The sequence below is a fragment of the Meles meles genome, chromosome 18 (genome assembly GCF_922984935.1).
Source record: "Meles meles chromosome 18, mMelMel3.1 paternal haplotype, whole genome shotgun sequence".
NCBI classification, from domain to species: domain Eukaryota; kingdom Metazoa; phylum Chordata; class Mammalia; order Carnivora; family Mustelidae; genus Meles; species Meles meles.
This window is the reverse complement of record NC_060083.1, coordinates 47,958,300-47,973,894: the sequence shown is the minus strand read 5'-3', so window position 1 is coordinate 47,973,894 and position 15,595 is coordinate 47,958,300. Positions and strand designations below refer to the sequence as shown.

Below are 15,595 nucleotides of genomic sequence, written 5' to 3'. Positions count from 1 at the left end.
ACTTCAGTCAAGGACTATAGGAAGGAGTATTTAATTAAGTTCTATACGCAGTATTTCTGTGATAGAGGTACCACAGAAAGATGAAAACATGTATCTTTTGGGAAACCTTACTTATCTTTTTTTTTTTTAAAGCCTTAATTATCTTTGAGGAAGACTATAAAGCCCAGGGCAGCTGAGATGTATAATATTAATTTTCTCTTGATATTCCCACATCCATAGGAAATAATATCTGAAGTATCATATTATCATATGGGATATGGATATCATAGCTTTAAATTATGGAACCTGAGAAAAATTTCACATAGACTTCCTACCTACTTTGTTAAGTAAATGATAAAATAACCATTTCCAAAAGAAAACAGGCCTTCTATTTTCTAGGGAACTTGAGTCAGTCCGGTTAATTACTGAGTAAGCTTCTTGGTCAAAGTTAGGAATCTGAAAAAGGGGGCATCTGGAAAGGCACAACGGTCAAAACCACAATGTTACATGCATTGGCCTATAGACCAGAAGTGGCAGTTACTCAAAAGTACTGACAATTGAAATGCATACAACTGTCTAATAACTGATTAATTCAGCTCATTTCTGTGATAACTCAAGAACTCAAGGACCTAGATTTTGACTTACATATAAGATACTGACCCAGAGCATTCATTGCAGTTCTTTCCTTTGATGAAACCTGTTTTAGGGGGCTGGAATGCCTTCTCACATCTGGCTTCTGAAGTCTGGGGATCCTAAAAGTATCACTTTTATCCAGAGACTTTTTGAGGCTTGTAATCCTCTTCAAGTTATGTGGTATAGACTTAGAGTCATGAATTTCAGTCTTCTCTGAATGTTTCTTAAAGTTTATGCCATCTTTTGAATATGGTTCCTGGACTCCTATATTGCTGCGATCAATCCCACTTGGGAATTTTTTTATTTGCAAAGGATTTTTCAATCTTTTATATTCAAGGTAATCATTATCCTCCATAATTTTATGATATTGGAGGTTTTTTCCATTTAACTTTGGGAATAATGATGGTTCAAACAGTCTGGAAGATAAAGCACTTTTCTTCCTATACTGTAGATAGCATTCTGAAATATTTGATAACTTTCTGTTAGAAGTAGATTCATCCAAGGCTGACCATTCCATAATTGCTAAGCAAGAGAAACATAGTTAATTATTTCATTTACCTGCAAAATTTGAAAGTTTTTTAAATAACTAAGTCCTCATTAAGGCTCTTCAACAAATTATCAGTTGCTTAAATATAAAATATGTTTAAAAAATTAGAGAGGTAATAACCAAAAGACTGAACTATTAACTAGGTTAAATATAATCTTCTGGTTTAATAGATTTAAATTCCTCCATCCAAAGCTATTCAAAGTTACACTAAATCAAAAGTGACAGCCTCCTAAAGCACATAGTTCTCATTCCCCACTCTTTGTCAATTTTGAAAGATAATAGGCTGATATGTCAATATAGCTACAATCCATTTGGTTATGGGCATACCAAACTAAAAGGAAGTTGTAGTGGGAAAATTTTTATTTATAAAATCAGAATACAAATATTTACTCTTCTAAAAATTCTCAGTACTTGTGGGAGGAAAATAACTGTATATTAAATAACATTTTTAGAAAAAAATTAATGTAATATCCCACTAGGGCTTCATTTATAAAGTCTACCTGATGGCTCAGAATAGTATGTTACATTTGAATAACACATTTTAAAGAATTTCAAATGTTATACTACTTGGTCATCAAAACAACTCTATGAGATCATCAAGTAAAGTCAAAGAAAAACAAGAAACTTCAACAGAGTAGCAGTAATCTTGACTAAGCATTCATGTCACTTAGAAAAAATAAAAATTTTCTTAGTTTAGTGTGTGTTAAAATGAAAAAGGAAAATATTTGGATTTTCAATATCTGGAAATCTTTTTTGAAATTAATTCATTTTTTAAAAATTACATATAACATTGTATTAGTTGTAGGTGTAAAAAGTTTAGAAAACTTTAATGATGGTGACATGGATCTCTAGGTTCTATAAAAAAGAAATAGGCTAGTGAATGGATAAAAAAAAAATCTTTGACACTTCTGCTTTGGGCTAAGACACTAAAATAGAGATCAACTTTACCCTCAAAACTTATTTAAATAACTAAAAAATTGGACAATTCATGTGGGGTGAAAATGTTTTCAGACATTGGACAATAAGTAGCACAGGACTAAATAATCCTCTAAACAAGGGAAACAAACCAGCTAGAAACCCTATAACTGTACCAGCTTACTGTCTGGAAGTAGTTGCCACGTCATAGCATAGGAGAGTAAAACCTGAACAGAGGGTGCTGGTCTGAATGAGTAGAGGAAAGAGAGGTAAGGTAAGAGAGATATGAGGAAGGCTAAAGAATCTAGAATATGGGAGCAAAGTGCCAAAAAAGAAAGAACTGCTGAGTTCTGGAGATTAGCATTAACTCTTTGGCCGAGTATTAATCCGCACATACCTGAGAAGATACTACCCAAGGACAAGGAGAGAATTACCAGAAAATTGTAGTTAGGATAATTTCTGTAGCTCCCTGAGAACTGAGAATAATTTCTGATTCTATCAACCAGAGAAGAAAGATCATATAATACATGCGGCCTCCAGGAGACTCATCTGAAGAATGCTGCCTTAGTAGTAGAGTTAAGTTAGCATAAAAGCAGCTATGTGGGGGCACCTGGGTGGCTCAGTGGGTTAAAGCCTCTGCCTTCGGCTCAGGTCATGATCCCAGAGTCCTGGGATCAAGCCCCACATCGGGCTCTCTGCTCAGCGGGGAGCCTGCTTCCTCCTCTCTCTCTGCCTGCTTCTTGGCCTACTTGTGACCTCTGTCTGTCAAATAAATAAACAAAATCTTTAAAAAAAAAAAAAAGCAGCTATATGATCATCATTAAAAGGCTTTAAAAAGCAAGCTTCAAAAGGACCCAACTGATTCCAAGTAATTCAACTGCATGAGAACCAAATCTAACATTATTTAAAGGAGCTCTAAGAGACTATAAAGCACCAAGTAAATTGTGAAGGGGGAGCAGCTCAGGAAAGTAACTTCATAACATTGGGTTCACCCTGAGCTACATGGATTTAATACTAAACAGTATACCATAAATTCTGAGAACTGAACTCCAGGATAAACCACCATCTAGGTCCCAGGTGGGCCACTGGATGTCCCACATATCTGAATAGTATTGTAAAGGCTGTGAAAAACAAATTGACACTGAAACTACTAAACATGGAAAACTGATTGAAACTTGTAGCCTGAACCAAATTGAATCAAATTTCTGCAAAAACAAATCAACTCCTATTTTCCATAGGAGTTAAGATCCACAGTCTCATAACTTAATATTCAAAATGTCCATATTAATTCAAAATCACTTCATATACGAAGAACCAAGAAAATCTCAATCTGCTTTGGAAAAGACAATCAATAGATGCCAACACAACCAAGATGACAAAGATGTTGGAACTTTCTTTTTTTTTTTTATTTATTTTCAGCGTAACAGTGTTCATTGTTTTTGCACCACACCCAGTGCTCCATGCAGTACATGCCCTGCCTATTACCCACCACCTGGATCCTCAACCTCCCACCCCCCTGCCCCTTAAAAACCCTCTGGTTGTTTTTCAGAGTCCATAGTCTCTCAGGTTCATCTCCCCTTCCAGTTTCCCTCAACTCCCTCTCCTCTCGATCTCCCCATGTCCACCGTGTTCTTTGTTATGCTCCACAAATAAGTGAAACCATATGATACTTGACTCTCTCTGCTTGACTTCTTTCGCTCAGCATAATCTCTTCCAGTCCCGTTCATGTTGCTACAAAAGTTGGGTATTCATCCTTTCTGATGGAGGCATAATACTCCATTGTGTATATGTACCACATCTTCCTTATCCATTCATCCGTTGAAGGGCATCTTGGTTCTTTCCACAGTTTGGCGACCGTGGCCATTGCTGCTATAAACATTGGGGTACAGATGGCTCTTCTTTTCACTACATCTGTATCTTTGGGGTAAATACCCAGCAGTGCAGTTACAGGGTCATAGGGAAGCTCTATTCTTAATTTCTTGAGGAATCTCCACACTGTTCTCCAAAGTGGCTGCACTAACTTGCATTCCCATCAACAGTGTAAGAGGGTTCCCCTTTCTCCACATCCTCTCCAACACACGTTGTTTCCTGTCTTGTTAATTTTGGCCATTCTAACTGGTGTCAGGTGGTATCTCAATGTAGTTTTAATTTGAATCTCCCTGATGGCTAGTGATGATGAACATTTTTTCATGTGTCTGATAGCCATTTGTATGTCTTCATTGGAGAAGTGTCTGTTCATATCTTCTGCCCATTTTTTGATATGATTATCTGTTTTGTGTGTGTTGAGTTTGAGGAGTTCTTTATAGATCCTGGATATCAACCTTTTGTCTGTACTGTCATTTGCAAATATCTTCTCCCATTCCGTGGGTTGCCTCTTTGTTTTGTTGACTGTTTCCTTTGCTGTGCAGAAGCTTTTGATCTTGATGAAGTCCCAAAAGTTCATTTTTGCTTTTGTTTCCTTGGCCTTTGGAGACATATCTTGAAAGAAGTTGCTGTGGCTGATATCGAAGAGGTTACTGCCTATGTTCTCCTCTAGTATTCTGATGGATTCCTGTCTCACGTTGAGGTCTTTTATCCATTTCGAGTTTATCTTTGTGTATGGTGTAAGAGAATGATCGAGTTTCATTCTTCTACATATCGCTGTCCAGTTTTCCCAGCACCATTTATTGAAGAGACTGTCTTTTTCAAAGAACTGGAGCAAATAATCCTAAAATTTGTATGGAATCAGAAGAGACCCCGAATTGCTAAGGAAATGTTGAAAAACAAAAACAAAACTGGCGGCATCACGTTACCCGATTTCAAGCTTTACTACAAAGCTGTGATCATCAAGACAGCATGGTACTGGCATAAAAACAGACGCATTGATCAGGGGTGGGAGGTTGGGGGAACAGGTGGTGGGTGATGGGGAGGGCACGTTTTGCATGGAGCACTGGGTGTTGTGCAAAAAGAATGAATACTGTTACGCTGAAAAAATAAATAAAAAGGGAAAAAAAAAAAAAAAAGAAATGATAATCAAATGTAAAAAAAAAAAAAAAAAAAAAACAGACGCATTGACCAGTGGAATGGAGTGGAGAGCCCAGATATGGACCCTCAACTCTATGGTCAAATAATCTTTGACAAAACAGGAAAAAATATACAATGGAACTTTCTGATAAAGACTTCAAAGCAACTATTATAAAAATGCTCCAACATACAAAGAAAAAACATTTTTTAAATTAATAGAAAGATAGAAAGTGTCAGAAAATGACATAAAAGACATAAAGAGGAAATAAATGGTAACTTTAAAGCTCAAAAATATAATAACCAAAGGAAAAAAAGAAAAAAACTTATCAGACAGGCTCAACAGTAGAATGGAATCATTTGAGGAAGAGTTTATAAATTGAAGATAGATCAATAGAAATTATCTGAACAAATAGAGGAAAATAAGAATGATCAGAGTCTCAAATACCTGTGGGGCAATATGAAAGAGTGCTGACATTTGTGTCAGTGGAGTCTCAGAAGGACAGGAGAAAAAGTGTGGTGGAGAACAAATATTTGAAGTTATAGTGGCCAAAAAACCCTTCAAATTTGGCAAAAAGATTCAAGCAGCTCAGTGTATCTCAATAGAATAAACTCAAAAAATCTACTCCCAAACAAATCAAATCAAACTGCCAAAAACTAAAGACAAGTACCTTGAAAGCAACTAGAGAAAAACAATTCATTTTATGATTTGAATAATATCAGATTTCTCATCAGAAATTGTGGAATCCAGAAGTAAAGAAATAACTTTTTTAAAGTGCATAAAGAGGGGCATCTGCCTGGCTCAGTCAGTGGAGTGTGAGACTCTTGATCTCAAGATTGTACGTTCATGCCTCACATCAGGTATAGAAATTGCTTAAAACTAAAATCTTTTTTTTAAGATTTTATTAAATTATTTGACAGAGATTACAAGTAGGTGGAGAGGCAGGCAGAGAGAGAGGAGGAAGCAGGCTCGCTGCTGAGCAGAGAGCCCGATGCAGGGCTTGATCCCAGGACCCCAAGACTATGACCTGAGCCAAAGGCAGAGGCTTTAACCCACTGAGCCACCCAGGTACCCCCAAAATAAAATCTTTTTAAAAAAAATACTGAAGAAAAATCTGTAAACCTAGAGTCCTATATCCAATGATAATATCCTTCAGGCATTAAAGAGAGTAAAAATATTCTCATATGAAGAAAAACTAAGCTAATTCATTTTTAGTAGATTTACTCTTTTAAAAATTTTACTAAAAGTTATTCATGCTGAATGGAAATGATATATACATAAGTTTTTCTTTCTTTACAATTTTGGAATACAGTTTCTTCTAACAAACAGACTGAAATATATACAGAATCTAGTATACTGCCTTGTTCTCTTTACCTATCTGACTATATTCTCTTTAAGTCTTTTATAATTTTCATCTTTATAGTTACATTCTATCATTTCAATGTATTTAATTTTATTTTTGTATATATTTTGTATATTATATATCAAGATATATAAAAATTATGTAATATATAATATATAATTTTATATAATGTATATTATAATTCATAATTTATATTTATTATGAGTTAACATATAAATACATAAAATAAAATATATTATGAATTTATTATATATAATATATATAATATATAATATAAACACATACATACATATATACATACACATACTCTCTTTTCCTTCTTTACAATTTTGGGATCTAGTTTCTTCTAAAAAACAGACCAAAGCACAAACAGAGGATCCAATGTATTGCTCTGTTCTGCTTACCTCTCTCTCATTATATTCTCTCTTTCTCTCTCTCTCATATATATATATATATACACACACACGTATATATGTATATATATGTATATACATATATATATATAACAACATATATATATATGTTTGTTTCAGGTCTCTTCTTATTTATTTAGTGTATATTTCTCTGGGGCATTTTTGCCATTTTAGTATTTTGTTCTCTCATTCATCTCATTCATCTATTCTTCTCTGGATAGAATGACAACACAAAAAAATCTCACCACAAAAAAAGAGAAAAAGAGGTAGTACCAATTGATAGGGACCTAATTAGTATGGATATAAGTAAGATGTCAGAAGTAGAGCTCAGAATAATGATTATAAAATACTAGCTGGGTTTGGAAAAAGCATAGAAGACACTAGAGAATCCCTTTCTGGAGAAATAAAATCTTATCAAGTCAAAATCAAAAAGGATGTTAATAAGATGCAATAAAAAAAATGGAGGCTCTAACTGCTCAAATACTTGAGGCAGAACAGAGAATTAGTGCTATAGAAGACCAAATGTTGGAGAATAAAGAAGCTGAGAAAAAGAGAGATAAACAACTACTCGATCACAATGGGAGAATTCAAAAGATAAGTGACACGATCAGGTGAAAGAGTATTAGAATATTTAAGCTCCCATAAGAGGAGGAAAGAGAGAAGGGGGCAGAAGGTATGTTGGAGCAAATTACAGCAGGGAACTTCCCTAATATGGGGATGGAAGCAGGCATTCAGGGAGCAAAGATAACACCTCTCAAAAATCAATAAAAGTAGATCAATATTTCGACATATAATAGTGAAGCTTGCAAATCCCAGAGACAAAGAGAAAATCCTGAAAGCAGCTCAGGACAAGAGGTCCATAACCTACAAAGGTAGAAACATTAGGCTGGCAGCAGACATATCCACAGAAACATAGCAGGCCAGAAAGGACTGGCATGATACATTCAGGGTGCTAAATAATAAAAAAATATGCAGCTAAGAATACTTGATCCAGTGGGGGAGAAGTAAGATGGCAGAGGAGTAGGAGACTGAAATATCAACACGTCCCAGGAGTTCAGCTAGATAGTTATCAAATCATTCTGAACACCTACAAACTCAATAGGAGGTAGAAGAGAAGAGCAGCAATTCTAGGAACAGAAAATCAACCACTTTCCAGAAGGCAGAACATGCAGAGAAGTGAATGTGAAGCAATGGGAAGACAGACCACAGGGGGTGGAGCTGGCTCTCAGCAAGTGAGAGAGCAGCAGAGCACAAAATCGGAACTTTTAGAAGTCTGCTCCACTGAGGGTCGTCGCTCTAGAGGCTAAAAGGGGGGTGGAGCCCTCATGGGAACAGTGTGGTGTCAGGACCCCTGGGGTCACAGAAAGACCAGAGGTGCCTGAGTGTGGCAGAGCTCCCAGGTATTGGCACAGGGAGGCCGGCTACAGAGACAGAGCCCAGGATTGTGCTCTCAGCTCAGTGTTACCTTAAACCGTGATCCAAGGCACAGTTGGGCCACTGCTCTTCAAGCAGGGACCCCACAAGTGGAGGTTCCAGAGAGAGCCCCTCCTTCCTCCACTGGGAGGAGCAGCACAGGAGCATGCAGCAGGAAATTGCTGGGTTTGGAGGGTCCAAATGGGGCCATGCACCAGAATGAGAAACTCTCATTCACAGACTGGGTGAGCTCAAAGTAGAGCCAGAGACCAGGGAGATGGAATTGATTGCTTTTCTCTGAGGTCACACTGAGGAGTGGGGCCCCAAGTTCTTGGTTCCTATGGGCTGGAGATTTGAAGGCCACCATCTTCATTCCCACCCTCCAAAGCTGTAAGAAAAGCGTTCAGGGAACAAAAGCTACTGAGAGTGAACCCAAGCAGATTACTTAGCCTGGCCACCAGTAAGGACAGTGTAATTCTGCCTCGGGCAAAGACATCTGAGAAACACTGCAACAGGCCCATCCCCCAGAAGATCAGCAAGATTATCCAGCCAAGACCAAGTTCACCGATCAGTGAGAACTGCAGAACTCCCAAGTTAGGGGGAAGCAACATAAATTCATGGTTTTTTTCGCATGATCCTTTAGTCTTTCAAAGTTAAATTTTTTAAATTTTATTTTGTTTTCACTCTATTTTTAACCTTTCTTATTTCCTATTTTAACATTTCAAAACTATTTTATCTTATCAGTACCTTTTTAAAAAAATCTTTTTAAGTTTTCATTGTTATACTCATATTTTATCCCTTCATTGTATTTAACCTTATTTTTTGTATACATATAGGCTTTTTTTCTTTAAAATTTTGGGATACAATTTCTTCTAATAGATCAAAATATACCCTAAATCTAGTGCATGACTTTGTTCTAGTCCCCAGCCTGATCACATTCTCTTTATTTCTTTTTCTAACCAAATTATCAATTCCATTTTTAGAATCTTTTTAAATTTTGATCTTTACAGTCATATTCCATCTCTTCATTGTGTTTACCCTTATTTTTGTGTATACATATTTTTTTTCTTTAAAATTTTGGGAGGTAGTTTCTTCTAAGAGACCAGAATACATCCAAAATCAAGTGGGGGGCTCTATTCTATTCACCAGTCTAATATATATATATATATATATTTTTTTTTCTATTTCTAATTTTTTTATTTTTTTATTTTTTCCCCTTTTCATCTCACCCTGGTTTTGGGTCTCTTCTGATTTGCTTAAAAAATTAAAAATAAAAAAACTCACCACAAAAAAAGAACCAGGGGCAGTACTGACATCTAGGGGCCTAATTAATACAGGCATGAGTAATATGTCAGAACTAGAGTTCAGAATGACGATGATCAAGGTGCTAGCTGCGCTCGAATAAACCATGAACTTATTAGAGAATCCCTTTCTGGAGAAACAAAACCCATTTCTGAAGAAATAAAAAAACTAAAATCTAAGCAAGTTGAAATAAAAAAAGCTGTAAGTGAGGTACAATAAAAAATGGAGGCTCAAATAAATAAAATGGAAAAAAAAATGGAGGCTCTTACTGCTAGGATAAATGAGGCAGAAGAGAGAATTAGTGATATAGAAGATCAAATGATGGAGAATAAAGAAGCTGAGCAAAAGAGAGACAAACAACTTCTGGACCACAAGGGGAGAATTCGAGAGATAAGTGATACCATAAGACAAAACAACATTAGAATATTTGGGATGCCAGAAGAAGAAGAAGAAAGAGAAAGAGAGGCAGAAGATATATTGGAGCAAATTACAGCAGAGAATTTCCCTAACATGGCAATGGGAACAAGCATCAAAATCCAGGAAGCACAGAGACCCCACCTCCAAATCAATAAAAATAGGTCCACACCCTGTCATTTAATAGTAAAACTTACAAGTCTTAGTGACAAAGAGAAAATCCTGAAAGCAGCTCAGGACAAGAGGTCTGTAACCTACAATGACAGAAATATTAGATTGTCAGCAGACCTATCCACAGAGACCTGGCAGGTCAGAAAGGACTGGCATGATATATTCAGAGCACTAAATGAGAAAAATATGCAGCCAATAATACTATATACAGCTACACAGTCACTGAAAATAGAAGGAGAGATAAAAAGCTTTCAGAACAAACAAAAACTAAAAGAATTTGCAAACACCACACCAGCCCTACAGGAAATACTGAAAGGGGTCCTCTAAGCAAAGAGAGAGCCTAAAATTAACAGACCAGAAAGGAACAGGGACAATATACATTAATAGTCACCTTAGAAGCAATACAATGGCAATAAATTCATATCTTTCAATAGTTACCCTGAATGTAAAAGGACTAAATGCCCCAATCAGACACAGGGTAACATAACAGATAAAAAAACAAAACCCATCAATATGCTGTCTACAAGAAACTCATTTTAGACCCAAAGACACCTCCAGATTTAAAGTGAGGGGATGGAAAACCATTTACCATGCTAATGGACATCAAATGAAAGCTGAGGTGGCAATCCTTATATCAGATAAATTAAATTTTAAGCCAAAGACTATAAAAAGAGGTGAGGAAAGACACTATATCATACTTAAAGGGTCTGTCCAACAAGAAGATCTAACAATTTTATTTTATTTTTTTTTAAGATTTTTATTTATTTATTTGACAGAGAGAGAGATCACAAGTAGGCAGAGAGGCAGGCAGAGAGAGAGAGAGAGAGAGAGAGAGAGAGGAGGAAACAGGCTCCCTGCTGAGCAGAGAGCCCGATGCGGGGCTCGATCCCAGGACCCTGGGATCATGACCTGAGGGGAAGGCAGAGGCTTAACCCACTGAACCACCCAGGTGTCCTGAAGATCTAACAATTTTAAATATCTATATCCCTAACACAGGACAGACAATGATATAAACCAATTAATAACAAAATAAAAGAAACACATTGACAATAATACAATAATAGTAGAGGACTTTAACACCCGCACACCAAAATGGACAGATCATCTAAGCAAATGATCAACAAGGAAATAAAGGCCTTAAAGGACACACTGGACCAGGTGGACATCACAGATATATTCAGAACATTCCATACCAAAGCAACAGAATACACATTCTTCTCTAGTGCACATGAAACATTCTCCAGAAGATCACATCCTGGGTCACAAATCAGGTCTCAACTGTTATCAAAAGATTGGGATATTTCCCTGCATATTTTCAGACCACAATACTCAAACTAGAATTCAATCACAAGAGGAAACTTAGAAAGAACTCAAATACATAGAGGCTAAAGAGCATCCTACTAAAGAATGAATGGGTCAACCAGGAAATTAAAGAAGAATTTTTTTTTAATTCATGGAAACAAATGAAAATGAAAACACAACTGTTCAAAATCTTTGGGAAACAGCAAAGGCTGGCCTGAGAGGAAAGTATATAGCAATACAAGCCTTTCTAAAGGAACAAGAAAGGTCTCAAGTACACAACCTAACCCTACACCTAAGGAGCTGGAGAAAGAACAGCAAAGAAAGGCCTAAACCCAGCAGGGGACGAGAAATCATAAAGATCAGAGCAGAAATCAACACAATCAAAACCAAAAGAACAGTAACAAATCAATGAAACTGGGAGCTGGTTTTTTGAAAGAATTAATAAGATTGATAAGCCCCTTGCCAGACTTATCAAAAAGAAGAGAAAGGACCCAAATAAATAAAATCATGAATGAAAGAGGAGAGATCACAACCAACACCAAAGAAAGACAAACAATTATAAGAACATATTATGAGCAACTCTACCCCAGCAAATTTGACAATCTGGAAGAAATGGATGCATTCCTACAAACATATAAATGACCAAAACTGAACCAGGAATAAATAGAAAACCTGAAAAGAGCCATAACCAGTAAGGAGATTGAAGCAGTCAGCAAAAATCTCCCAGCAAATAAGAGCCCAGGGCCAGACAGCTTCCCAGGGGACTTCTACCAAACATTTAAAGAAGAATTTATACCTATTCTCCTGAAACTGCTCCAAAAAATAGAAATGGAAGGAAAGCTAACAAACTCATTTTTTAGTCCAGCATTGCCTTAATCCCAAAACCAAAGAGCCCATCAAAAAGGAGAATTACAGACCAATATACTTGATTAAGATGGAAGCAAAAATTCTCACTAAAATACTAGCCAATAGATTCCAACACTATGTTAAAAGGATTATTCACAATAATGAAATGGGATTTATTCCTGGGATGCAAGCTTGGTTCAAGATCTGGAAATCAATCAATGTGACAGAATACATTAATAGAAGAAAGAACAAGAACCATATGATACTCTCAATAGATGCTGAAAAGGCATTTGACAAAGTACAGAGTCCTTTCTTGATCAAAACTCTTCAAAGTGTGGGATAGAGGGTACATACCTCAATGTCATCAAAGCCATCTATGAAAAACCCACAGCGAATATAATTTTCAATGGGGAAAAACTGAGAGCTTTTCTCCTAAGGTCAAGAACATGGCAGGGATGTCCACTATCACCACTGCTATTCAACACAGTACCAGAAGTCCTAGCCTCAGCAATCAGATAACAAGAAGAAATTAAATGCATCCAAATTGGCAAAGAAATCAAACTCTCACTCTTTGCAGATGTATGATATTTTATGTGGAAAACCCAGAAGACTCCATTCCAAAACTGCTAGAACTCAAACAGGAATTTAGTAAAGTGTCAGGATATAAAATCAGTGCACAGAAATCAGTTGCATCTCCATACACCAACAGCAAGACAAAAGAAAGAGAAATTAAGGAGTTAATCCCATTTACAATTGCACCCAGAACCCTAAGATACCTAGGAAGAAACCTAACCAAAGAGGCAAGGAATCTGTACTCAGAAAACTATAAAGTACTCATGAAAGAAATTGAGGAAGACACAAAGAAATGGAAAAATGTTCCATGTTCATGGATTGGAAGAACAAATATTGTGAAAATGTCTATGCTACCTAAAGCAATCTACACATTTAATGCAATTCCTATCAAAATACCATCAATTTTCTTCAGAGAAATGGAACAAATAATCCTAAAATTTACATGGAGTCAGAAAGACCAGGAATAGCCAGAGGAATGTTGAAAAAGAAAGCCAAAGCTGGTGGCATCAAAATCTTGACTTCAAGCTCTATTACAAAGCTGTAGTCATCAAGATAGTATGGTACTAGCACAAAATCAGACACATAGATCACTGGAACAGAATAGAGAGCCCAGACATGGACCCTCAACTCTATGCTCAACTAATCTTTGACAAAGCAGGAAAGAATATCCAATGGAAAAAAAGTCTCTTCAACAAATGGTGTTGAGAAAATTGGACAGCAACATGTAGAAGAATGAAACTGGACCATTTCCTTACACCACACACAAAAATAGGCTCAAAATGGATGAAAGACCTCAATGTGAGACAGGAATCCATCAAAATCCTTAAAAAGAGAACACAGGCAGCAACCTCTTCGACCTCAGCAGCAGCAACTTCTTCCTAGAAACATCACCAAAGGCAAGGGAAGCAAGGCCAAAAATGAACTATTGAGATTTCATCAAGATCAAAAGCTTTTGCACAGCAAAGGAAATAGTCAACAAAACCAAAAGACAGCTGACAGAATGGGAGAAGATATTACCAAATGACATTATCAGATGAAGGGCTAGTACCCAAAATCTATAAAGAACTTATCAAACTCAACACCCAAAGAACAAATAATCCCATCAAGAAATGGGCAGAAGACATGAACAGACGTTTCTGCAAAGAAGACATCCGGATGGCCAACAGACACATGAAAAAGTGCTCAACATCACCTGGCATCAGGGAAATACAAATCAAAACCACAGTGAGATACCACTTCACACCAGTCAGAATGGCTAAAATTAACAAGTCAGGAAATGACAGATGTTGGCAAGGATGTGGAGAAAGGGGAACCCTCCTACACTGTTGGTGGGAATGCAACTGGTGCAGCCACTCTGGAAAATAGCATGGAGGTTCCTCAAAAAGTTGAAAATAGAGGTACCCTACGACCTAGCAATCACACTACTGAGTATTTACCCTAAAGATACAAATATAGTGATCTGAAGGGGCATATGTACCCAAGTGTTTATAGCAGCAATGTCCACAATAGTCAAACTATGGAAAGAACCTAGATGTCCATCAACAGAGGAATGAATAAAGAAGATGTGGTATATATATATATATATATATATATATATATATATATACAATGGGATACTATGCAGCCATCAAAGGAAATGAAATCCTGCCATCTGCAATAAGATGGATGGAACTAGAGGGTATTACGCTTAGTGAAATAAGTCAATCAGAGAAAGACAATTATCATATGATCTCTCTGATAATGAGGAATTTGAGAGGCAGGCCGAGGGTTATGGGGGTTAACGAGGGAAAAAATGAAACAAGATGGGATCGGGAGAGAGACAAACTATAAGAGACTCTTAATCTCACAAAACAAAGTAAGGGTTGCTGGGGGGTGGGGGGGTAGGGATAGGGTGGCTGGATTATGGACATTGGGGAGGGTGTGTTCTATGGTCAGTGCCGTGAAATGTGTAGGACTGATGATTCACAGACCTGTACCCCTGGGGCAAATAATACATTATATGTTAATAAAAATAATTTAATAAAAAAATCAAGCATATAGGGGTGCGTGGGTGAGTCAGTCAATTAAACGTTTGTTGGACTCTTGATTTCACCTCAGGTCATGATCTCAGGGTCATGAAACTGAGCCCGACATTGGGCTCCATGCTGGGTATGTAGGCTACGTAGGATTCTCTCTTCCTCTGCCCTCCCCCGCATCTCCCTTTTAAATTAAGTAAATTAATAAACAAATAAATATATTTAAGATCAAGCAAATTAATAAAAAAAGACAAGTAGTAATACAAAGAGGGAAAAATTTTCTGAGGAAAATAAAAGTAACCACAAGATACTATATAGCTCAGCTATGACCAGTGTTCACATAAACCTACTAGCATAAATTCTGAATTAAAACTTAATCAAATTACCATGTAACTATTTTGGGAGTGTGGATAGGTATGGGAAGAGTAAGTGGATATGGTGGAGACAAGGAAGATAAAACAGCTAAATCCTTATTTTTCATAATTAGGAAGTTTACTACATCTACCCCAAATTTTAAAAATCAACAAGTAAAATTACGTTTTTTATTGTCATGATGACAAATGTCAAGTAATCGTCTAAAATATTTAAAATGTTTGCCTCTGGAGAAGCTGAGGAAATGAACAGATCAGAGACTGTTTTATTTGCAGTAAGCTTATTACAACTGTATAATCCTTAAAATTATATACATACATAATCTTGGTCAAAAGA

General features: G+C 36.5%; 1 protein-coding gene across 1 annotated transcript in view; it reads right to left on the bottom strand.

Annotated features, from left to right (window-relative positions):
- Positions 1-15,595, bottom strand: part of EFCAB13 (EF-hand calcium binding domain 13) — a 96,396-nt gene that overhangs the window by 42,824 nt on the left and 37,977 nt on the right. Inside the window, exon 7 of the mRNA XM_045985397.1 lies at positions 640-1,134. Within this exon, the coding sequence (XP_045841353.1) occupies positions 640-1,134 (495 nt within the window). The remainder of the gene's footprint in view (positions 1-639; positions 1,135-15,595) is intronic.